At 37.0% G+C, this 22,920-nt stretch overlaps 4 protein-coding genes and 1 long non-coding RNA gene across 7 annotated transcripts; 1 reads left to right on the top strand and 4 right to left on the bottom strand.

The window, feature by feature from the left end:
• Positions 1 to 2,878: 2,878 nt before the first annotated feature.
• LOC112168432 lies at positions 2,879 to 5,112 on the bottom strand. 3 transcript variants are annotated; one of them, XR_005800769.1, is made up of 4 exons: positions 5,031 to 5,112; positions 4,192 to 4,347; positions 4,022 to 4,076; positions 2,879 to 3,279 (listed from the first exon to the last, which is right to left on the bottom strand). It is a non-coding gene; the product is annotated as an uncharacterized LOC112168432 (long non-coding RNA). The 3 variants fall into 3 exon arrangements; XR_002924233.2 differs by lacking the exon at positions 5,031 to 5,112 and having other exon boundaries at positions 3,979 to 4,076; positions 4,192 to 4,647; XR_005800768.1 differs by lacking the exon at positions 5,031 to 5,112 and having other exon boundaries at positions 4,192 to 4,647.
• A 793-nt stretch (positions 5,113 to 5,905) lies between these two features.
• Positions 5,906 to 8,241, bottom strand: LOC121053160. Its single transcript, XM_040519753.1, has 4 exons — positions 8,108 to 8,241; positions 6,902 to 6,973; positions 6,664 to 6,780; positions 5,906 to 6,122 (listed from the first exon to the last, which is right to left on the bottom strand). Exons 2-4 carry the CDS (start codon positions 6,956 to 6,958, stop codon positions 5,934 to 5,936), a joined length of 363 nt encoding a protein of 120 aa, XP_040375687.1. The 5' UTR covers positions 6,959 to 6,973; positions 8,108 to 8,241; the 3' UTR covers positions 5,906 to 5,933.
• A 1,868-nt stretch (positions 8,242 to 10,109) lies between these two features.
• Positions 10,110 to 11,143, bottom strand: LOC112164250 (albumin-2). Its single transcript, XM_024300474.1, has 2 exons — positions 10,973 to 11,143; positions 10,110 to 10,505 (listed from the first exon to the last, which is right to left on the bottom strand). The coding sequence occupies exons 1-2, from the start codon at positions 11,141 to 11,143 to the stop codon at positions 10,110 to 10,112; spliced, it is 567 nt and encodes a 188-aa protein (XP_024156242.1).
• A 1,862-nt stretch (positions 11,144 to 13,005) lies between these two features.
• On the bottom strand, positions 13,006 to 16,927 carry LOC112165936 (DNA-directed RNA polymerases I and III subunit rpac1). Its single transcript, XM_024302646.2, has 9 exons — positions 16,626 to 16,927; positions 16,266 to 16,448; positions 15,607 to 15,733; positions 15,375 to 15,500; positions 15,058 to 15,257; positions 14,253 to 14,348; positions 14,079 to 14,172; positions 13,778 to 13,897; positions 13,006 to 13,220 (listed from the first exon to the last, which is right to left on the bottom strand). Exons 1-9 carry the CDS (start codon positions 16,797 to 16,799, stop codon positions 13,117 to 13,119), a joined length of 1,224 nt encoding a protein of 407 aa, XP_024158414.1. The 5' UTR covers positions 16,800 to 16,927; the 3' UTR covers positions 13,006 to 13,116.
• Positions 16,928 to 19,634: 2,707 nt separating this feature from the next.
• Positions 19,635 to 22,801, top strand: LOC112164249. Its single transcript, XM_024300472.1, has 3 exons — positions 19,635 to 19,789; positions 21,334 to 22,218; positions 22,378 to 22,801. The coding sequence occupies exons 1-3, from the start codon at positions 19,635 to 19,637 to the stop codon at positions 22,799 to 22,801; spliced, it is 1,464 nt and encodes a 487-aa protein (XP_024156240.1).
• The last annotated feature ends 119 nt before the right edge of the window (positions 22,802 to 22,920 follow it).

Below are 22,920 nucleotides of genomic sequence, written 5' to 3'. Positions count from 1 at the left end.
TACATTAGATTAGCTTCCGGCACATAGGATTTGGGTGACGGAGCCTCCCTACCACCCAACACTCTCTTGTCTTGAATTTTTAGCAAATTACTTTAGCATTGCATTTTTTTTTTTTCATTTTTAGCAATTTTCTATTTTCGGTTCTCAAATTTAGTTTAAGCTAGTCTATCTTCACAATTTCGGATACTTGTTGCTAGGATAATTTGTATTTGTGCTTAGTTGTCCGTAACTAAGTGGGGTTCCCTATTCCCTTGGGTACGATACTTGGAGCTTAATTTATTTTCCCTAAACTTGATGACCGTGTTGTATTACGAGTGAGACGCTAGTATATGCACTGAATCAGCAGATGCTGGTCAAGGATGGTAGTTCAGGACTCATGAGTATGTGGCTACAAAGATCTTCATACTCAGGTCCTTAACTAGCTAGGAGCTGGAACACTTTATCTTCTTCAACCCTTTTTTGTAGAATAGTTGCATCTGTGGTGTGAGGTCTGTAGATGTTTACCTTATTCCACATGCTTTTCATATTGCCAAGATGATGAACAAAAGAGTTTGCTCCTTGCTTGAGACTGGTGAAGTCTCTTTGAAGTTGAAAAATTCTGGCATAATTATTTTGGTTACCATACATCTCTTTCACAGCTTTCCAAATATGCTAAGAAGACTCAGAATAGCTAAAGATGGCAGCAACAGATGGCTCTATAGAGTTTAGGAGCCATGACATGACTAGCAGATCTTTGCTAAGCCATGCTTCATAATCAGCGGATAGAGGTGGTGGGATTTGAATGTCACCATTAATGTAATCGAGCTTGGATCTTCCTCCAAGAGCAAGAATAATTGCTCTTGACCAAGATATATAGTTGAACTCATTGAGTAACACTGAACATAGATGTCGGTTTAGGTTTAAATCACTCTCAGAAATTCTGGGTGTAGAGGAAGAGGAAATGGAGCTATCTCCCTCAGCCATGTTTCAGACACAACACAAGAGAAGGAGTCAAGCTGGAAATGGATCCTGCTCTGATACCATGAAGAAATGGTTAAGATGATTTTCTATATATTTTTCCAAGAGGTAAGGCTACACATATATAAGGAGAGGTACAACACACCTTCTCCTAACAAGCCCATACCTATCACCATATTTTTCCTAATGACCATTCTCTATAATTAGACTAGTTACATCAACAGTATATACTAACTAAGCATGGTGGTAATCACCAATGAATTAAAAAACGCGCCTGAGGCTTAAAAAGCGGAAATCAGCCCTTAAATTGAGTGAGTTTCGTTGATAAGGCGACAAGGCTTCTGAGGCGGTGACCAAGGGGTGAAAGGCGCCGAACTTCCAGAAGGCAGCAAGACTGCAAGATCATACAAATCTCTTTGAACCCATTAGTTTTCTGAATGATTTGGCTTTAACAGAGACTACTTTCGCACTTGGAGTTCGATTGTTGGAGACTTGGAGTTCGATTCGCAGGAATGTTTAAAGATTTGAAGGTATGATTCCAATTGATTTTCATACTCTGAATGTTTAGGCTTTGCTTTGTGCATATAAGATTGTTGATTGTTAGTCTGTTACAATTAAGGATAGGATAGTGATAGACTGATAGCCTAGAGTGGTTAACATGAGCCATCTCAATTTGTTGCAGGAAATACTAAATCTTAGAACCCATTCATCTGAAGATTAGTGATCATCATAAGACCAAACGTGATTCATATTTGAATCAGGGAGTTGAAAAGACCGGGGCTGAACTGTTGTATTAAGGTGATTTACAACTCATTCGGAATTGCTTTGTATCATTGACTGAATGCATATATGTTGTTTGGTGTTCTTCAAATTCGCTGCCCAGATTTCAATTGACTCTTTGCCAAGATCATTGACTGAATGCATAGACTTGCTTTGTATGATTGTATCATTGCTTGAATGCACTGACTTGTTTCCAGATTGTTATGTTTCTGAAAAGGTATGGGCTGGTGATTGTTGTGCTGGCACTATGCCAGAAAATCAATCAGACGACAGAGGAGATCTGTCGTCTGATTAAAAAAATTTCTGTTGTCTAGTACGGTGCCGTCTCTTGGGGCATCAGACGACAGATTTCCTCTGTCGTCTTATTTATCAGACTACAGAAATTTGTTAGGTCTTCTGTTGTCTGATGAAATCGAGACATGAGGCTAGTGAATTCAAACGACAGATAAATGTCGTGTGAACTAAAAACAAATAACAGTTCCTTATAATTTCTGTGGTCTGAATGGACTTATAATAACAGTTAAGTGTTGTTTTATTCTAGTTCAATAACAGTTAACTATCATTCTTATTCAGTTCATAATACAATTATCTATCGTCTTTAGTCGTCTACGATAACATTTATATGTTGTTTTATATGCATTATAGTCACAGATAAGTGCACATTGAACTTAGTTAATACTACATTTATTTACCGTTTGATTTTAGTCACAGATGACAGTTAAATGACGTTTAAAGGGAATATAAATAACAGTTGTCTGTGGTTTTTATTAACTTATAGTAATAGTTATATGTTGTGGCATATAACTTGGAATTACAATTAAGTGTGATTTAAAAGTTGTTAAGGTTACATTTATCTATTGTTGTGGTTTATACTCTACAACAGTTAACTGAAGGTTGAAGAGCACAGACAGGACAATTATTTGTTGCTTGAAGCTAATTTGAGCGACGGTTAAATGTTGTTTCATTTTCGACTCTGTCTTTGTTTTGACATGAAGACGACAATTATCTATTGTTTGAGTGTCCAAATATGAACACATTTTTTCTTGTTTCTGTTGCTCTTTTGACGCGTCCAACAACATTATTTTGTTGTTGCTTTCTATTCCAGATGTCATACTCGTATCCCTGTTGTGCCATAATCATGTAAATCTGGGAACAACACAATGCATTCATCAAATATGAAATCCATTCACAAAAATACTAATATTTGATCAATCTGTTCCTGCAGCTATACATACATCCATCATGGAGCTAAACTTAATAAACATCACTTCAATAACCCATAGCAGTTGGCATGATCAACAAATGTAACCCAAAAAACATTGATATCTCATACTACTGATCATAAACTGTACTTGCAGGCCAAAAATAGATACTCAGACCAACTGCATAACTAGTTAATATGGGTTATAGATGATGCATGTCCAAAATTAGAATCTTCTCGACACACTAGCTTTGTTGAAATTGGCTGACATACTTTGCCCACTCGGCCCGGACCTGATCAATGTCTTTTTGTGTGTAGAAGTGATTTGCTTTCCTTTCCCACTGCAAGTATTAAAAAAATACAAATTAATGTGAATGGATATGTTTCACAACATTAATCAGAATTGGAAGGAGTTGATATTTATATATATTAGTAACCAGTAGTGCAGATTCAAAGAGACTAAATTTGTAACCAGTAGTGCAGATTCAAAGAGACTATTAATGTATATTAGTTTTAATGTTTAATCAAAATTGATCATTTCATTGAAACATGCTACATAGAGTTCACAGACTATTAATATGGATTAGTTTCACTATGTTCTTCTCTTTTGAAGGAGAGATCATGTTAAGGGAAACCGCTTTAAAGCAACAAATGCAAATCTTCTCTTAGATTTTTTTCATTTATGCCCTGGACCCAAAAAAAAAACATATATACAGAAGTACAGAACTCAAACATCTGCACATCAAATAACACATGAATAGCTTTGGCATATGATACCAACAGAACGAGAGAGAAAGAAATTGGTAAATAGGTAGCAAGTAAAAGAAGCGAAAATTAACAAAGTTTATATGCATACTCATAGTCAACAGCTTTAAGCACTTCATACATTGCTGTCTTTATTTATCACAAATAATCCTAAAGATACAACAAAAACTCTGGAGGCATGCTTTTAATTTCACCAAGTAAAAGTTATTATCAATTACCTGAAATAACTTGGGCAAGTAAAAGTTATATTAGAAACCGATTGAAACAGTAAGTACCATCTCATTTCGAATAGATAAGGTAAACTTCAGATTATTATACCAGTCCTTATTGTGGTGTAGTATGCTTCTAGAAAAGATCCTTGGATTCCCTCGTTCTGTGTAAGAGAAATGGGACATAAAAAGTATCTGTTAGCTGAATGATGATAATTGTTGAGGTATGATAATGAGTTGCTGCTATAATTAGATTGTGAAGGGAATGGTAGCTATTACCTTCTCATTAACTAAAACAAACTGAAGACCATTGTTTCTAGGAACAGGTCTGTATTTCTTCACTCTCCACACCTTGCAGACTCGCCCTTTGATTTGTAGGTCAGTCTGTAAAGGCTGGATATCTCGTATTCAAACGATTGCCATTGTGGGTATCACCTGTCAATAATGAATAATAATGCAAGTAAGTAGTTATTAGAGAAAGCAAAAAAAAAACAAAAAAAAAAAGGAAGAGGAAACAGGTGCTGAATATGTTATAAAAGAAATAATACTTTGAAACCAATTCAGCTATCATACTTTTACAGTATAGTGACAACTATAGAATGGTATTAAAAGTTATGTGCAATAGAGAATAACAAATCTAGTAGTACCAAAATTTTTACAAAAGCAAACACACAATTCAAATATGATCATACCCTTACTTGCAGTGGCATCATGCTGATCATACACAAAACTAAACTAAAATGTACCCAATACTTTAAGCTATGCTCGAGGAGTATCAATTGATTAGCTCTTTTTGTGGCATTCTAATTATTTTCTGCTGCAATCTAATCTATATAGTCACAAATAACAAAGATCTTAGAAAAGTAAAGGTTTTTTTTTTTTTTGTGAACCAAGGTCTTGAATGAAAACAAAATTGCACTTCAAATCAGTATAGGTGGAAAAACCCTGGATTACTGAGTATCAGCAAAAAATGGAAAAAAGCAAGAACAAAAGTGATGAGATTTCTTGTTGCTTGTTACTTGTTCAGCAAAACATTGGATTACTGAGTATCAACAAAACATTAATCAAAATTTTCAAATATTAATACCAGATCATATCAACCAATTTGTATGGACTACCTTGATTTGCAGAGCCTATCTGACTGCCACCAATGCTCTCCTACAACAGTGGGATCAACTGATAATCAACAATCTTATAAAAAAAATGATTATCAACAATGAAGATATTGGAAAAGTTGAGGATACGTACTGGAGATCTCAATATATAGGTCTTTAGATTGAGGATAGTTCAATACTTCCAAATGTTTTTTAAAATTCCAGAGGAACCTAGAAAATGGGCTATTCGTCCAGTGTTCTGTTCTTGATTAAACCGTTTCCTGATTGTAGACTTATGATCAAGTACAAACCTTAATACGTATGCACTATTATTCGAAACTGCATAGTTTTAATACTTCCTCTAAGTTACAAAAAAAAATGAAAAAGGAAAGGTATTTATTCTAAGAGGATTAATTACACATATAAACTTATTCGTTGATCAGTTTTAGGGAATAGAAATACTAGTTCTTTGCCTCTTTCCCATCGAAAATTTACTTGCAACTATAATTTTTCTTTTCTAATGTTTTACATTCTTACGTTTTTTTAAAAACATAGCATAGGCAAATCTACATTTTGAAGCAAAAGCTATCATCTCTCTAGCAAATCAACTTGCAGCAAACAATGGCATTTCTTATTGCAAGTCATAAATCGTTTGCTCTATTGAAGCACGAATCAAAACAACCTTCATATAAAGATCACATCTTTATAAGCAGTGCAAGACATCCACATCTAAAAGTGAATCATAAACTGACACATTTTCTGGGATAAAAAAAAAAAAAAAAAAAGACCTCATAGGTGGTATTTCAGTATCTGACCTGCAGCTCTCCTGCTCTCCTCAACACAAATCCAAAAATCGCCTTCCTTCTCCTTCAAGACAAACCCAATATGAAAATCGTAAACCCCTGCATCACCAAAACCCCAAATTAGTCATATGTAAAGAACAAAATCGAATTTGATAAAACCCAACCCATATAGATTGAGACACAAATTGAAGACGAAGAGCAAAAATAAAACCCAACCCTCATGAAGACACAAATTCATCTCCTTGATTTTCTCCTCCACTTCCTTTTCCATTTCCACCCCAAAATACTTCTTTTTCCATTCCATGATCCTCTCCTTTAGAAGATGAAATTTTCTCATCAATTTAAATCCCTTATAACTGAACCAACATACTTTAATGGAATCTTTCTGTAAGCTTTTGAATTTTGATCACAAACAAGTTATTTTGATCGCAGCAAAGGAATGGACTGCAGCTAGTATAGTTATAATAAGCATTAAAAATCCAAACATATTAGGCAAGGGAAATCTTATCCTCACCATCAACCCATTTAGTATAAATTGGCTGAGTAGACTCCCATTATGCCTAATCAGAAACAAGATGTATTGAATGACCTTTTTTCTGATTTTTTTCCTTTTTTCTGATTTTTTCTTTTCAGAAGAAACAAATACTTTATCACTGCAAAGACGAGAATAGTACAGAGAGTGGGCAAGGAATCCACAGCCTAGGAACAAGATGTATTGATCACACTTTAATTGCTAACCGAATAATCAAGTGATAGTATATATTTGTAGTTTAGTCAATTCAGAAAGGGGATAGCTTTTTCAATTCTTGTATATAATGTTTAATTACGAAAGGAAACCCCTCCGTATTTCTCACCTTTCGAAAACCAGAAGAGATTACACCGTCGTTTTCAGCAGCAGCAAGTTCTTGCTCAACCTTTTCAAGACCTTTACTCACGGCTTGCATTTCTTCAGCTAAAGCTTTCAATGGAATCTGATTATTTGATGTTAAGATCAAATTAAAGAAGCAACAAATTTATTGGGTCAGCTATGTACTATTACTAACTAAAGTTACAATAACATCAGGAAGAGCCAATTCTAGCAATATAATTCACCTTAGAGGCAGCTTCCAAATGAATAAGATCCTTATCAAAATCCAGCAACTCTGGCATTTTCTCAGCAATAAGCTAATGAAGAAAGAAAAAAATGAGTAATGGCATGACTTGAATATCCCAATATAAATGTACCCAACAAAAGAAAAAAAATACTGATAAAGCAAGAAATCTGTGCATAGGGGATATTAGCATCAACAACTTTGACGGCATAGATGGCAGAACAAATCTTAAAAGACAAAAATACACTCACAAGAGTTGGAAATTAGTGGGAAAATTACAGAAAAGTTCAGATTCTTAGTTCAATTACTAATTTGAAGACCCAATGCATGAATTATCCAGTCAGAACACTTTTGCATCTATCCATATAAGAATTCTTGTTTCGATCTGAGAGGATTAACAAAACAGCTTTTAACCCTCTCAGTAGGTGCTTTATATGAATTCTATCACTCAATGTCAAATTTCAATATCTTTCAACTAAAGAGCCATATTAGCAGAAAGCCCAAACCCTCAAGAACAAGTGCCAGGATAAATTAGAACAAGGTTCAGTGAGCAATTGCTAACTCTTACTAGTCAGAATATAACATAGTGAAACTTAGAGATGAAAAACAAATGGGAATGAAACCCTCCACACCAAACTTAGAGATGAAAAACAAATGGGAATGAAAAACAAAAACTAAGCCTAATTCAATATATGCAATTGACCATTTCTATGAAAAACAAAAACAAAATCAGCCATTTGACCATTTCTATATATGCAATTCAGTTTACCAAAACTGAGCCTAATTCAAAACTTAAATGAATTACCAAAAACTCAAAAAGTCCATAATAGAGCATAATTAAAAACTGAGCATAGGCAGTAATCAATCACTAATCATGCAAAATAGATGAATCAATTGATACAATTCCCATTCACAGAGGCCAAAACAGATGCAATTCAATTAATCAACTAATTCAATTCCCATCCAAAATAGATACAGAGGACAAATATCATCATCTCAAAACAATGCAGTAAGCAAAGTCCAAAACAGCTCCAACAATCATGAATCAGAACACCACAGTCCAAAATCCAAAGCTTGACTATGAGATACACAACTACAATTCAATTAAGTTTATAACATTCACCGAGCTTGCAGAAGGCCAGAATCACTTCAATTATGACTCAAATCAGTGAAATCACTCAATGCCCAGCAACTTAACAAGACTCACCGAGCTTGCAGAAACACCGAATCCAAAACCCAGAAATCGAGCTTGAAGAATCACCACTTGAACCCAGAAATCGAGCTTAAAGAATGAAGAATCACCAAGCTTCGAGGTTGAAGAATCACCGAGCTTGAAGCCTTGAACCCAGAAACCCAACCCAAAATCAAACCCAGAAATCCAGCCCAAAATCAAACCTAGTAAGCCCTGAAAAGTGTGAACCCAGAAATTGTGAGATTGTGAGACTAAAACCCATAAATTCGATTGAGAGTAAAACCCAGAAAGACTGAGAATCGAGTTTACCTCCGAGCTGGAGAGCTAAAGAGCTGGCCAGAGAGAGACTGAGAATCGAGTCAATCGACTGATCTAGAGAGAGCCTGTCGAATAGTGAGAGAGCGACTGGCCAACGGAGAGTGTAGAAAAGAGAGAGAGAGCGATGGAGCGACAAAACCCAGAAGAGAGAGTGACGGAGCTTTTCGCGTTTTGACTTGCAACCCAGAAAATAGGGTTCTCTCACCTCTCTTCGCGTTTTGGGTAAGGATTCTTAGATTTGAGAGATGGCCGATTTTTGAGAGGTATAGATGGCTAAGTTTTCCTCCAGATGCTGTGAGCTTCGAGTTTCTGGTTGCTAAGAGAGTTTTAGATGGAGGTAATGTTTGTGGGAATGAAAAACACGAAGCTAGGTTTTGTGCTATGTCAAAAGAGACTTAAAATAAAAAAAAGTCAAACTCACCTTATTTAAACAACAGAATTTCTTGGCTCTGTTGTCTGAATAGTTTTCCATTGACTAGTCACCGATAGGGTTTGGGCATTTGGGAGGAAAAAGACTTAATCTTATTGGAGGGAAATCTAAACTTTCTGCTAAGAAAATTTTCATCTTTTCAGACGACATTTAAGTGTCGTCTGAGTCTGACCATACCTTCAAAATGAAACAAGCATGGTTTCTCATTATATTCAGACAACACATTTAATTTATGTGTCGTCTGAGTTTAGTCTGAAACACTCAGACGACAGAAATTGACCATTCTGTCGTCTGAACTCTGTTGTCTGATAGCTTTTTTGGCATAGTGTGGTTTCGGTTGATAGCTACTTTTATATATATATATATAACTGATATGTTGCCCAAATTGTTATATTTTAATTCTTGGTTATTTATAGGTCATATAAGAGTAATAATTATATCAATATAGGTCATTTATACGTAAGACTTACGTCTTATGCCTCAAAGCGAACGCCTTACTGAGGCTTACCGGAAAACGCCTCAGCCTACGCCTTAGCGTTTTAAAACATTGGTAATCACTACACAACCTAATACAAGGTATGGTGGTAAGTAACACCAAGATATGACAATTCTTAATTCTCAATATACTGAGAAAGCACGCCCTTCCAGTATGAGGCAGATTTGGATCGAAATTCCAGTTGGGGTTCGCTCCCGTGTTGCAGTCAACTTGGACAAGCAGTAATCCTTTCTTCTTCTTTGGCAGTCATGTTTTCATTAATATTTAGAATACAGAAGCCCAAGACACTGCCTTGAGACCCAACAAATTACAAGCATATACATCGATCAGATATGTGGTGAAACATAGGCTAGGGGACAACCCAAGTCCATCACGCCAACAAACACATACAACCTTGTACATTTAGAAAACCAATAAATACATAATGATTATTAATTAGATAATCAAGTTATATCCTAATGATATATAATCATAATTAATTTCAGGAAGGGTTGCAAAGAGGTGAGGTCCGGGACCATGTTATAATTTCCCTAATTACAGAATCGAACATTTGAGTTCGAGGTCAACCTTGGGAACGACCTCAAGTCCACGATTTTTGCGAGGCAAGATGGGTTGCAAAGAGGGCCAATTGGAAACTATTTTCTTCACTCCACCAATGATGTTGCCATTTGTGGTGTTGAAAAGTGCGCAGGAATCACCTTTGAATAGGTGTGGCTCATCAGTCCTGTGCGAAGCAAACGCTGCATCAATTCCACTTTTAAAGATGGTGTTTTTCAAACCGGGGAAGCCGTCAGCCATGAGCTTGACGTGGATGAGGCGGGGATTATCAGAAGTTCAGAACCGTAGTTTATAAGAGCATACCGGTCGTCTTTGAAGAGATACGCTTCATATTTTCTCGTTGACTCAAACGCGGCGTCTATGCTGCTCTTAAACTCCCTCTTTTTCAAGAAGGGGAACATGGCAGTGATGGTCATCAGGGGTTTGGTGATTAAGCCCTTTAGGGTGCCTGGTGAGTAATTAATCGGTGCGCAGAGATTCCCAGAGAAGAGGAAGGCTTCATCTCCATCATGAGACCCAAAAGCACAGTCTATTCCATGCTCTGCATGCAAAGGCTTTGCCCGCGAGGGATAGATACCCATTGCTGATAAGAAGCGGCACCACCTTGTGGTCTGGCATGTCAGAAGCATAGTTCAATAGCAGATGCTCGCTCTTCATGAATGGTTATGCTTCATTTGCACGAGACGAACGGAGTGCAGCAGTTATGTAGCTCCCACAGTTAGCCACATTGCCAGCATACCAATCGGTGGTAGTGGTAGAGTTGGCTTCTCTTTTATCTCGCACGGAGGGTTGGTAAATTCTAATAGTTAGAGGCTCGCTCATATTATTTGTATTCTGATGATCAAATATTGGGCCCCGAATGTTGAGAAGCCGTGGTGGATGCGATTGTGTATTGAAGTTCTTATTTACTCCTAAATCCTAATATATCATCTAGTCTTTCCCGTGATCTGCAAGTCAAGTGTTGTAATGTATGTAAGCCCTCAATTAATTTTCACTTAATTTGAACTATATATATTATTATTCAAATGGATACAAATTGAGAAATACTGACGTAATAAATGTGTAAGGGGGTACTTACCGCCCCTCCAGAAGTGAGCTTGAAGCGTTGAGCAGACCGAATGTATTGAGGGGCAATGCCAGCAACAAAGCACACCTCGTCTTGGTCTTTGGCATTATGATCATCACCAAGAGTCTGAGCAACCCAAATGCCACCTGGAACGTATATCTCGTAACGACATACTTCGCTCATAGTCTCAGTGACGGTGGGATGCCATGCACTGTCGAGCGTGGTGCTAATGAAGGTGTGGGTGGTGGGTCGTCGGGAATCAAGAGGCCTACCTCCCTGACGGATGTAGTGAGCCAGATTGTAGTAGACCTCGTCGGGAGTGTTATCTTGACGCCTTGCTTGGAAGCCATGTTGAAAGACCTCATGACAGGGAGTAAGATCCCAGTGGAACACATGGTGGAGTATGTCTCCTTATCCACTGCTGCTACTGTATTCGATGTCAGCCAGAAGGGGATCTGCAATATGGCAATTAAAGTAATAAACAGTTTCCACCAAAAATTGAGCTGCACGCACGTCGTCTTCATCGACAGGTTGAGGGAAGTTTGCTGCACATCCTCTCCATAGTGAATTCGGCGGGATCGACATTTTCTTCTCACCTGTAAATAAATTGCAATGTCATTTCTCCTGGCTGAAACAAAGAGTGGGTCAATTTGATGCAGCAAATAGGGATCCATGCAAGAGTTGAGTACGTGTTTTAAATAAAATCATAACAAATCTATATAGAGGAATATCAATTGAAAACGAAAACTTGATACAATTTTCAGAGTTTTGTTTACCAATGATAGAGACTGAGAGCGAAGAGATGTTATTCTAGTATTTGATAGAAGAGAGAACAGCAAAGACATTCGATGAAGGAATTAGATCTAGGGAGGCCTCAATATATAGCATTGTGGCATCGTCCCTCTACGTCCACAATGATGTTGACAAGGACAAAGTGAATATTAAAGCAAAATGAGGTTCTTCATTTCCAACTGATACCTTATCAATAAAAAAAAACTAACTGAGACGCTAAGTTAGGTTCTTAGTTTCCTTCTCGCATAATATATAGAAGCATGCATGTGCATGGATAGCGCGTACTTACATCTCTATTAAGGTAGAAGAAGTTCATTCCTATCAGAATTTTTTCTATATATATCAACACTTGTAACATGCATGCATATTTTAAAGTGACTGCATGCATGCAAATGTGAGATATGTACTGAGGCACATACATGCATATGTGTACGTACGTATGATCTTTGATCTTTCTGGAATATGAGATCAATGAAATGAAATCATGCCATTGGCCTATCAGAACTTAAATGAATGAATCTCGTTGAACTATTCAAATAAAGATGAGAACCAACAAAGCACTTGGTGCAAGAAACGGAGCAGATCAATGCTTTGCTTGAGAAAGCCATAAATTAACATGAAACAGATCGATGCTTTACCTTATACTCGAGTATTGTATTATTAACTCTCAGCATATACCAACCTCCTCCAATATATAGGAATATAGGATGAATTTTCAGAAGCTGTACTCAAAAGTTGAGGTGTTTGACCCCAGAATTAGGCTAAACCCCGCGGTATGCTACACATTATCCTCAACTTTTGTTATGTTTACTCGTGAGGTCGAGTAATTATATGCAGACCCCGTTGTTTTCATACCATGTGTGGTAAAAGACGTTAATCAGTTTCATCTAAGATTTTGTGAATGTTCTTGAAGCATTTTGATAACTTACAAACGAGCTATGTTTGCTATGTTATATCTCAAGCTTATACAACCTCTGTTTCAAGATTTTTATCAAATTAAAGCTTTGCACCCGCTTCCATTGATGAGTTTTTCCTCATAGGAAAACACAATGCTGACGACCACACTTCTGTTGATAAAACGATCTAATTTACTTTGTTCTATTAATGAGAGAATAATTCATATTTTTTTTATTGGATTCATTGTCTGCTTTAATTCCTTTTACTATGTTGTTGTGCTGAAACTAGAAAAATTGCCCTATTCTTTCATCAGAGATGGATATGGCGTCTGCAGCCTTTGGGATGTATAAAAAATCATAAATGGAAAATAGATAAATGTTAAAAGCAGTGGACTTTTGATCTCATCAGAATATAATCAGTTTTTTCTTGCTTCAGTTTCCGTCTACACAAAAGAAATACAGGCATGATCAACAAAGATCAGTAATAGCACGTTCACACTTGTCTTGCAGTATCTTCACAGCCTCAGTAAATAGCACTTCAGGTGGTAATACCCCAGTTGATTCAATAGTAACTGTGAGTGAAAAATGAGTTAGAACTCTGAAAACAGCCATAGAAACAAATTATGTACATTGATACTTCTTCCTCGTAGAGGATCTACATGACTCCTCAAATATTATCTGCTTACATGATTTTGAAGAAAGCCAAGTTCCTAACTAATCATCAATCCAATTTCTGACTTCTACAGATTCATAAATCATAACTAAATCATCAAGCCTAGTACTATATCCTCTTGTCAAATGCAAAAAGCAAATCAATTGATGGCCTTTGATGTGGGTTAGTGTGTTAGCCAATTAACTGTATTTCAAGCGATTTGGAATCAATCATCAAATACCCATGTCTCTGGGATCAGATGGTTGATTGAAAAAGGCTAAGGCAATACAAAGAAGTTGACTGAAATTAGAATCCAAGTATTGAAGTCAGACAATTTCTATTTTGAGTAATCATATACAAATCAAACATCAAAACTGAAACTATTTAGGAATAAGCCGTTTTAGAACACCCATCAATAACCAGAAATCAAGTAGATTATATCAATTTCATTTTAGTAAAAAAACACATAGTACTTACAAATGAAATGATCCTTGACACGTCGTAATGACAAAGAATCCTCCCATCCCTTCCCTTCTCTGATGCACTCCCTACACAGTGTGCATTTTCGTGGTCTAGCTACAGTAGCCCTTTTTTTACCTGATAAGCAAACAAATACTTGATCAAGCCAATGAACAAACAGAAAAAAGAAAAAAATGTAATCTAAACAAGTACAAATCTAACAGGTAATGCTTGTAAGGATTGAAATAATGGGACAAAAACACATAATTGTATTCTTAAACAATGGGAGAAGAAATGCATAATAGGAAACTCATGTTACCATTGCCAATGTCTTCAATATCAAACACCTTGACTGGGCATGTTGCCACAAGTTTCTCAGCCAGCTCATCTTCAATATCTTTCAGAATGATAACCTAAACAAAAACCAAAAGTTTATTATTCTGAATAATCTTTAATTCTAGAGGCAATCACATAATATCACATCCCCTTATACCTCCGGAAGCATCCTATACCAAGCAGGGGCAACTGGGGACCATTTTGCATGTGTTTTGCCAATGCCCTTAACAGCAAGTGCTTCCAGTTCAATTTCCTAAGAAGAGGTACGTAATGTCAGTTCAAAGAAGAAAGAACAATACAATAAAATTCTTCACTACTAGAAAGAACATAACCAGGAATCCCCCAGATTGGCTTTATAGACCTGGGCTCGAAACTGGGGGCTGCTGCCTACAATGTCTAGGAGACAGGAAACTCTAGAAAATACCTAGCTACAATGGAACTATGGGAGCAAACAATGGACCTGACATTTCTTACTAAACATGATGAAACTTTTTTTTTTTTTGAAATAATGACACTAACAATTAGAATGATAAAAAATCCTGAACTAGTCTTTTTGGCCTACCCTCTTGAGTGACCACCCCAATCTCCACCACTGATGCTAGGATTAATCTTCTACATCTATATTTCAGTCAAAAACTAATTGGAGCCGGTAGCTCCAACTAGCCTCTGATGAAATAATACTATTTGTTATTCAAATCAAACTGTTCTTGTCTAACTTGCAGTTACATTAATCAAACAACAATTGGAGTCAATGGCTCCAGGATCAATACTCAAAATACCACTTGACAATTTACAGTATAAATCATACTACCCTCGCTCTTTTGAAGTAACTTGCAGTCACATTCAGTCAAACAATATCTGGAGTCAATTGCTGCAGCTTCAATACTTGGCCTTACATAACAAAAGTAATATCTATGCCTTTTGAGGAATAGCTAGACCTATAAAACAGGTAAAAGGGTTACCTGGCCAGGGCCTAGTCTAGCAATTGTAATATCTCCATCTGTCGGACCAACTGGATTGGATGAAAATTCTGGCAGGGAATCCTGGCTGCAAGTAAATGATGTGTAGGTTTTTGGTTTTGAGGATGAATTTGAACTTGAACCTTCTGATTCCAAGGCAAAGTTACTCCCATTTGGCAACCAAACCAAATCTTTTGACTTGACTGTTTCACAAATTACAAAATTTTCATAACATGAAGAAAATAATCCACAAAAGATTTATAAACATGTGAGGAAAACACAAGTACTTTTAGGTCACCTATAAAGAACAGGAAGTATACCTGTGATACGTGTTTGTCCATCTTGTTCTTGCCCCTCCCGTTTTGGTCCCTTTCGTTTACCTTGTTTTTCACACCTCACTTTGAGCCCAAAAACAATGGTGTTCTTTTCATTTGCCGCATTATTTTCTAACAAGAACAAATGAAGGGGAAAAACTCAACACCAAAATATTATAGAGAGCATCAACAAAACAGAATTTATTTTAATAAGAAACAAAAGAAATATCAAACAAACCTGTAAATTCAAACAATCTTGGATCAGCCTTGATTGGAATAAGACCCAATCTGTGGGAAAGGACTTCATCTTGGATTACTGATGTATTATTTGCAATAAGAACTCTTTCAATAGCCATCGTGGGAACCTACACTTGTATCAACTAAAAAAACTTAGGATCATCATTGATATATATATATATATTCTTCCAACTCCAAAGCAGTACTGAAACTCACACTTAAGATTCATCCTAGAATTGGTGAAAAACTAAGAGAAGCAGATACATATTTCAAAATAAGGTCAGAATGGTCTAGAAGGGAAAAATAAAATATCAAGCAAGTTTTTTTTCCCTTAAACCACATTAACAATTAAAAAAAAATGAAGTGATGAGAACATAATTTTCTTTAATAGGCAACACTGACATCAACCCTTCATTGATCTATTAGACTACAAAAACCTTACATATAGTCAAACAGCTTATGTTCTGTTTCTGTTTTTACTCAAAGAAGGAAAACTTGTAATGATCATACAAGATAAAGCAAGAGTATACAAAATGATCGTACAACTTCTTTTTTTCTTCACCAAACTACAGAATGCACTCAATATACAATACTAAACTACTGTGAATTCTCATCACGACTCACGAATTTCGATTATCTTTGAAAAAGCAAAACACAAACCTCAGCTATGAGGATCCTCCTGAACGCATTGGCAATAGCCGGATCAATACCAATCATATCAAACTCCATTTCATCCTTTTCGAGACGAATCACCTCAACTCTAAAGTTGCTCGAGAAGCTATCCAACAAGCTATTATCCACTCCCATCGATGCATAAGCACCAGAGTATTGAAACGTATCAGTCTGCAAAAACCCAAAATCAAAAACAACCCAACAAAAAACAAAAAAAAAATCAAACCAAACCCAAAAAAGGTACCAACTTCCTCGTCAAACAACACAAAATTGAGCTCAGACAAATCATGGGGTTGTAGATAATTACTGCAAAACTGTACAAATGAGAAAGAAAGGAGGTAACTTTACGTGAATGGGAGCATCAGCCTTGCAATCGACACGTGTCCTCTGGAAATCGATGTGTGGAGGTAGCTTCCCCATTGGCACATCTGAGAGCTTCTCTATGAAATCCAGTGTGTCGTTTCTAGAATCTGATTGCTCAGACCCAGAGCTTGAGGTCGTATTTTCGTTACTGGACGACATCGTTTTGGCTTCTTCACTGCCAATTTCTCTTTACAGAGCTCAGACGAAGACAGATAGGCTCTGGTATTGATTTTGGGTTTAGGGTTTTGCAGAGGAAGAGAGGGAGGCCATTGCAAAATTTAATTGAGGTTCAGGGTTTTAGGGAAGAGAGAGAGGGAGAGAGAGAAAAAAAAGAAGAGGAAATTGGGCCTGTTGATATTACTTGGGCCGAAGTCCTGGTTGATTAACAGTGCGGCCCATTTCTGAGTGGAATCAACTCAGGCCTGTTCGGAGTTGGGCCTTCTTGGCTCATGTGTTTCATCGAGGATGATAGTCCAGTAATTAACATGTCTAATATTCCTGGCAGTAGTTCCATAACCAGACAAAATGTAGTCTATTTTTATGGACTAATAAAGGGTATCTATTCTAAAAAAACAGAAGAAGTTTAGACCTTACTTCTGTGCAACCTTTTCGGTTCATGATGCTTGTCTATGTGCAGATGATCTAAGAACCGATGGACCGCAACAGTTTGGTTTCTAATACAATGCATTGAGATCTATTTGTCATACCTAAGTCTGGTGATGTTAATGAAAATTAAGCAAAAGCAAAGAAGGTTACATCATAATTGGATTACTTCTAGAGTATTTAAACATTGATGTCACATCGATATCAATTTCGGGTTTGCTCGTGGGTGCGTAGTTTACAGAGTTGATTTATCCTCGATATCTAAAGACAAGCATTGATGTGACATTTTCAGCGTGGTTATGCATAAAAGGCCTAAATCATGCATTTCGTTGTGGACGTGTAATGATTGAGGCACTAAGCTCTATAACATGTTGAGTTTTATTATTATTATCTATACTATTATTAAGAGAAGAGAGTTTGTCTGCCAAAACAGAAAAATTTTACCAAAATATCCCTCAAATATTAAAAAACATTTGAACTGAATATTAAAAAAAAAAAAACAAAATGGTCAATGCACAAATAAAAGAAAAACGAAAAAAATTTAACAAAAAAAATCAAAAATCAAAAACAAAATATGTGCAGCAATTTTCTCAACATTCTATGGAATAACTTCCCACGTAATTATCCAGACCCATAGAGTATGATTGGAGTCTAGTTATTATTAATGAAACTCAACAAAGCGAGTAAAGTTTATTAAGAGAAACAAAAATAGGGCAAAACATTAAAACTGAAACCCCTCGAACAAAAACAGGATTGAATGACTAATACCAAATAAAGAAATCAGAGCAACATAGGAAATTAAGAGAAAATTCTCAAAAAAAAAAAAAAATACTAGAAAAAGAAAAAATTAACCTTCACGTTGGGCGCCATATTCCTCGAAGGGTATCTAACTTGAAACTTCTTAGCAGGAGTATCTGATTCACTTGATTTCTTCTTCAGTTGCTTAATTATAGTGTACTCACAAAACTTATCATCTTTGAAACTTCGTCACCTCATATGGAAAAGGCTCTCTACAACATGCTGCTTGCCAACCATGTCATGCCAAATTGGAAGAGATAAATTCTCATTATCCATACTAGTTCCAACATTTGTACGAGTAGGCTCAAATGCAAGAATTACAATATTATCAACTAAGTGCACTAATCCACTTACTGCACTAGCCGCAAGTTGAGCAGTAGATGCAACTAGAGCATTATTAACCCCTAATGGAAAGAGGAAGTACTCATCTCACGAGCACTCAAACTCAAAGTAGTCAAAATGTTGTCAGAGTACGTCAAGAATATGGTTGTCCTATGTGAGGCTATGTCTGATAAAAAGTTATAATCACTTTATCTATTCCTCATTTTCCTACATTTTAGTTGGCTGGAACACTAGTTGCTTCAACTGTATACTTTGCAACAGCTTGGTGGCTTCTCACTGCAGATGTCGAAAACATCTGTGATGTATCAAAGTTTCCAAAGCGAAGTCCATGGACAAGTCCCGGTGATGATGTGCTCTACAATGCCTCAATCACATGGGGAGACATAGGTCCACTCAGAATGCTCACCAATAAAGGCATCCACCCGGAGGTGAACTAGTTCTTCCTCATCGGCTTAGTTGCACCTGTTCCGGTTTGGTTGCTCCCACGCAAATTTCCCTATAAAAGGTCTAAGCTCATACACATGCCTATAATCCTAGGAGCAACAGGTGACATGCCACCTGCTAGAGCTGTCAACTACTTGTCTTGGTTGGCAGTTGGAATTTTCTTCAACTTCTATGTTTACAGAAAATATGAGGCATGATGGGATAGGTATAACTATATTCTATCAGTTGCTTTGGATGCCGGAGTTGCCTTTAGAGCTAGTTCACCCGTAGTCAAGAAATGTCAAGGTCGAAAAGTCAAGAATTCGACCAGTCAAGTTACTGTTCACTGCCACTGGACATGGATTTCCACCCGTTTTTTTCTTGCCTGGTCAACATTGTTCATTTTTTCACTGTTCATATAATTTCATTGTTCATTTTTCACTGTTCAGTAATGGTTTTTTTTTTTGTGTGTGTGTAATTTCACTGTTTATTTTTACTGTTTATCGGATACTGTTCATCGAATTCCAGCAGCGGTCAGCAATTGCGGCGCGTCTTCTGCTCTCATTGGTGCGCACCAATGAGAGCAGAAGACGTTGCCTGCACGCATCTTCTGCTCTATGTCTCTCTCTACTTTCGGTCGCTGACATCAGCTCACATGCATGCTGGCAGCTGGGCATGCTGGGTCAAGAAATTAGTCAGTCTGTTGGCTTTTTTCATGGCCTGGGTCATCAAAAGACAAACTATAGCTGGTCAAAACACAACCGGTGGAGGAGTGTTTTTGATAATGGCTAGTCAACACATCATCATTCCCAGCTTTTGCCCGGGCAAATGGATACCGCTGAACTTGCTCTTATGGCAGTTCCACTATACTTCACTCTTCAATCCAAGGATTCAGCTCGGACCGGTGTCTGGTGGGGTTTGACCAATGATGATCACTGTCCTTTGGCAAGTTGTCCTACAGTACCAGGGGTTGTGGCTAAAGGGTGCCCAATTCTTTTAGGGAGAGGATCCTCTCCTGAGCCATGTTTTTGCCTGAGCTTCTTAAGCTTTGAATTAGATGAAGACACATGGCTCTCTCTAATCTAATGGTCAGCACTTCCTCTTTTTCTTCAGAGCCATTATGTTTCTTTCCTTTCTCTCTCCTGTTGTTCTTTCCTTCGCTGTTCTTCTTCTCCTCTAAGGGCTCATATTGCTTTTGCCTTCTATTTTCACTCATTTTCTATTTTCTTTTTATTAAAAGTATTCGGGAAACTCTTTCTCTAAACTCTAAAGTGCCCAGTCTCTCTCTCCGCTTTTGGAAGTGAAGATTATTCAATGTCCAGTGGTTCGATCCATTGCCTAAAAACTATTAACAAGTAAATAACAAAGGGCATCTGTTAGTGCAATATTTATTTGATTGGCATTTCCTAAGCGCAACAACCAAGAGTCATGTTTTTTGTAATAGCTTTCTACTCTTGGATCCTTGAAAGAATGGAATGCTTCAAGCTTCAGGCACAACTCTCATCAATCAGGTATGTCTTGCATACATGTGCATGCTTGTCAAGTGGTTAGGACTGAACTTGTCTTTAAATCCTATTATAGGATGCGAAAATCTTTTCAATCCTAAGGTGTTGATATGCGAATTTTTGGAAGGTTTTATCCAAAGGATTCAAACTTTCTTAAATTGGTTTATGGGCTTTTCCTTTTAAACGTCTGATTTTAATCCATGGATAAAAACCTCTTTTGAAACCTCTTTTGAAAAGCCTTTCTGTAGAAGAAACCCTAGGAGACCCTAGTTGATTCATATCTTATATATATATGTGTGTGTGTTTTTCACGTTGTTAAGGTTTGTGCACCAGAACAGAAAACAAATTACTACTACGTTTATAAAAAGCTTTCTGATCTTTCATCCTCAGAAAGTATTGAGCCAAAATTGTTGTTGAGAATTCTTCACGAGCTGTTCCTTGTTTAGCTCTTGAAGGATTATCAAATCTCAAACTTTTTCTATCAAAAAGTTTTCTGGTTGTATGCTTCATGTGTGTTGGTAGTTCATGCATGATTTGTGCCTTAAGGTGATTGACAACCGAGGTGAGAGTTGTGCCATCTTAAGATTGACAAAGGAGAACAAGGTCGCTGATTTGGAAGTAGCAAAGACGAGGAGACACCGCTGCCCACTAGATTGGTTCTAGTAGATGAGTTGTGTAAGATCTTTATGTACTTTCATATTCATATAGTGGATTGTTCACCGGCATAGTGCCCGCAGTTGTTTACCTCTTTAGAGGGTTTTACTGCGTCAACAGATCTTGTGTTATGTGTGATGAGTTTACTTTGAATGATTTGGCTAATTGAGTAAAGCATAACATCGTTAGAATTATTAAGATTGATCGGCAGTTTCGTTTAGGATTCAAGTTGTGTTGCTATCCTGTATTAGGGTGCGAACTGGCCTGCACTCCTAAGACTGATTTCTAAAGTTGTTGACATATTGATCAGTTCCGTTAGTTGAGAATTACATACATCCATTCTGTAATTTCAATTGGCATTAGAGCAGGTCACTAGACGGACTTAGTGAGATCCTCAAAAGAAACAGAATAGAAGGTATAAGTGATCGTGCAGCTGGGTCAACAAGTCACCCTCCGTTCCTTGATGACAAAACCAACTATGCAGCATGGAAGGCTAAGATGAAAGCTTTTTTGTGGGCAAAGGATGTAGCTGTATGGGCTGTTATTGAAAGTGGTTGGGAGTATCCAACTAAGACTGAAAAAGTTGACACAAAAGAGATTGGAGAGGGCAGTTCTACTGTTGAAGCCAAAGTTAAGAAGCCGATGAGTGAATGGACTATAGATGAGAATACCAAGAGTACAAATAATCAGAAAGCATTAAACTCTATCTTCACAGCGGTATCCTCTGATAAATTTCAGCTTATTTCTCATTGTTACTCTGCAAAGCAAGCATGGGATATTCTCCAAGTTACTCATGAAGGCACTACAACTGTTCGAGAATCCAAGCTTCAGCAACTTATCCAGCAATTTGAAAATATGAAGATGGGTGATGATGACAAGTTTGCTGATTTCTATGCTAGGCTCAGTGTTGTTGTGAATGGTTGTTTCAACTTAGGAGATCTCATACCTCAGCACAGAATAGTCAAGAAAATACTCAGGTCTCTTCCTATGAAATATCATTCCAAGAAGATAGCCATTCAAGAGTCGAAGGACCTGAATACCTATAATCTGCAAGAATTGATTGGAAACTTAACCACATATGAGATGGAACTCCCTGATGAAATGAAGAGCAAAAGCATAGCTCTTAAAGTGAAGAAAGACATTGAAGATGAGTCAACAGATGAAGAGGATGCTGATGAAGATGAAATTGATCTTGTCACAAGAAAATTCAGAAAATTTCTCAAGGATAGGAAATCCAAAAGAAGTGAATCAAGGTTTGACTCAAGCTCCAAGAATACAAGAATAAAATAAAAGCCGGGTAATAAGGTTTTAAGGTTTGAAAGAGCACATGAAAAAAGAAACAACAATGCTCCAAAGTGTTTTTCATGTGAAGGGTTTGGACACATAGCTTCTGAATGTGCAAATACCCTGAGGAAAGCTAAGGGTAGTCGAAACAAGGTTTTGAATGTGACCTGGAGTGACAGAGATTCTGATGTTGATTCAACATTAGATGATGATTGCAGTGTAGTGGCTTTGGTTGGCTTGACGACAACTGTTGAAGGAGCTGAAGGTGATGAACCAGATCTTGAGGAAGTCTTGCAGCAATACATTGCATTGTCAGATGCTTCTGAGATTTTGAAACAAAAGAATCAAGAATTGACTGCTTTGGTGGAGAGTTTAAAGAAAGATATCAATAGGATTGAAGCTGGTTTTCAATCCCAGTTAGAAGTAGGTAATGAAGTGAGAATGTCCCTGGTGAATGACTTTCAATCTCTTCAGCAAAAATTTCAAGAAAGGTGTGATCAGGTGGAAGTTTTGAAAAATGAGAAGGCATGCTTAATATGTGAGCTAGAGTAGGTGAAGATTAAGGCTGGTTGTATCCTCTCAAGTGGCAAAAAGTTGGATAATCTTCTAACCAGTGGAAAGAAAGCTAGTGACAAAAGTGGGTTGGGATACACGGGTGAATCCACATCAAA

The sequence above is a fragment of the Rosa chinensis genome, chromosome 5, assembly GCF_002994745.2.
Source record: "Rosa chinensis cultivar Old Blush chromosome 5, RchiOBHm-V2, whole genome shotgun sequence".
NCBI lineage: Eukaryota > Viridiplantae > Streptophyta > Magnoliopsida > Rosales > Rosaceae > Rosa > Rosa chinensis.
Note: the sequence above shows the minus strand (reverse complement) of the source record. Positions and strands in the feature narration are given on the sequence as shown.

What these genes read in the sequence shown, in the direction of transcription:
- LOC112164250 (XM_024300474.1), bottom strand. Translation starts at nt 11,143, where the DNA reads ATGAGCGAAGTATGTCGTTACGAGATATACGTTCCAGGTGGCATTTGG. An exon ending in AGCTCACTTCTGGAGGGGCG is followed by an intron (nt 10,506 to 10,972) that starts GTAAGTACCCCC and finishes CTGACATGCCAG; the next exon opens with ACCACAAGGTGGTGCCGCTT.
- LOC112164249 (XM_024300472.1), top strand. Translation starts at nt 19,635, where the DNA reads ATGGATACCGCTGAACTTGCTCTTATGGCAGTTCCACTATACTTCACT. An exon ending in CCAGGGGTTGTGGCTAAAGG is followed by an intron (nt 19,790 to 21,333) that starts GTGCCCAATTCT and finishes GCATTAGAGCAG; the next exon opens with GTCACTAGACGGACTTAGTG. An exon ending in TCCAAAAGAAGTGAATCAAG is followed by an intron (nt 22,219 to 22,377) that starts GTTTGACTCAAG and finishes AAATACCCTGAG; the next exon opens with GAAAGCTAAGGGTAGTCGAA.
- LOC112165936 (XM_024302646.2), bottom strand. Translation starts at nt 16,799, where the DNA reads ATGTCGTCCAGTAACGAAAATACGACCTCAAGCTCTGGGTCTGAGCAA. An exon ending in GGAGGATCCTCATAGCTGAG is followed by an intron (nt 15,734 to 16,265) that starts GTTTGTGTTTTG and finishes ATACAAGTGTAG; the next exon opens with GTTCCCACGATGGCTATTGA. An exon ending in TGTCAAGGATCATTTCATTT is followed by an intron (nt 13,221 to 13,777) that starts GTAAGTACTATG and finishes TTTCACTCACAG; the next exon opens with TTACTATTGAATCAACTGGG.
- LOC121053160 (XM_040519753.1), bottom strand. Translation starts at nt 6,958, where the DNA reads ATGCCAGAGTTGCTGGATTTTGATAAGGATCTTATTCATTTGGAAGCT. An exon ending in ATTTGGAAGCTGCCTCTAAG is followed by an intron (nt 6,781 to 6,901) that starts GTGAATTATATT and finishes TCAAATAATCAG; the next exon opens with ATTCCATTGAAAGCTTTAGC. An exon ending in TCTCTTCTGGTTTTCGAAAG is followed by an intron (nt 6,123 to 6,663) that starts GTGAGAAATACG and finishes CATCTTCTAAAG; the next exon opens with GAGAGGATCATGGAATGGAA.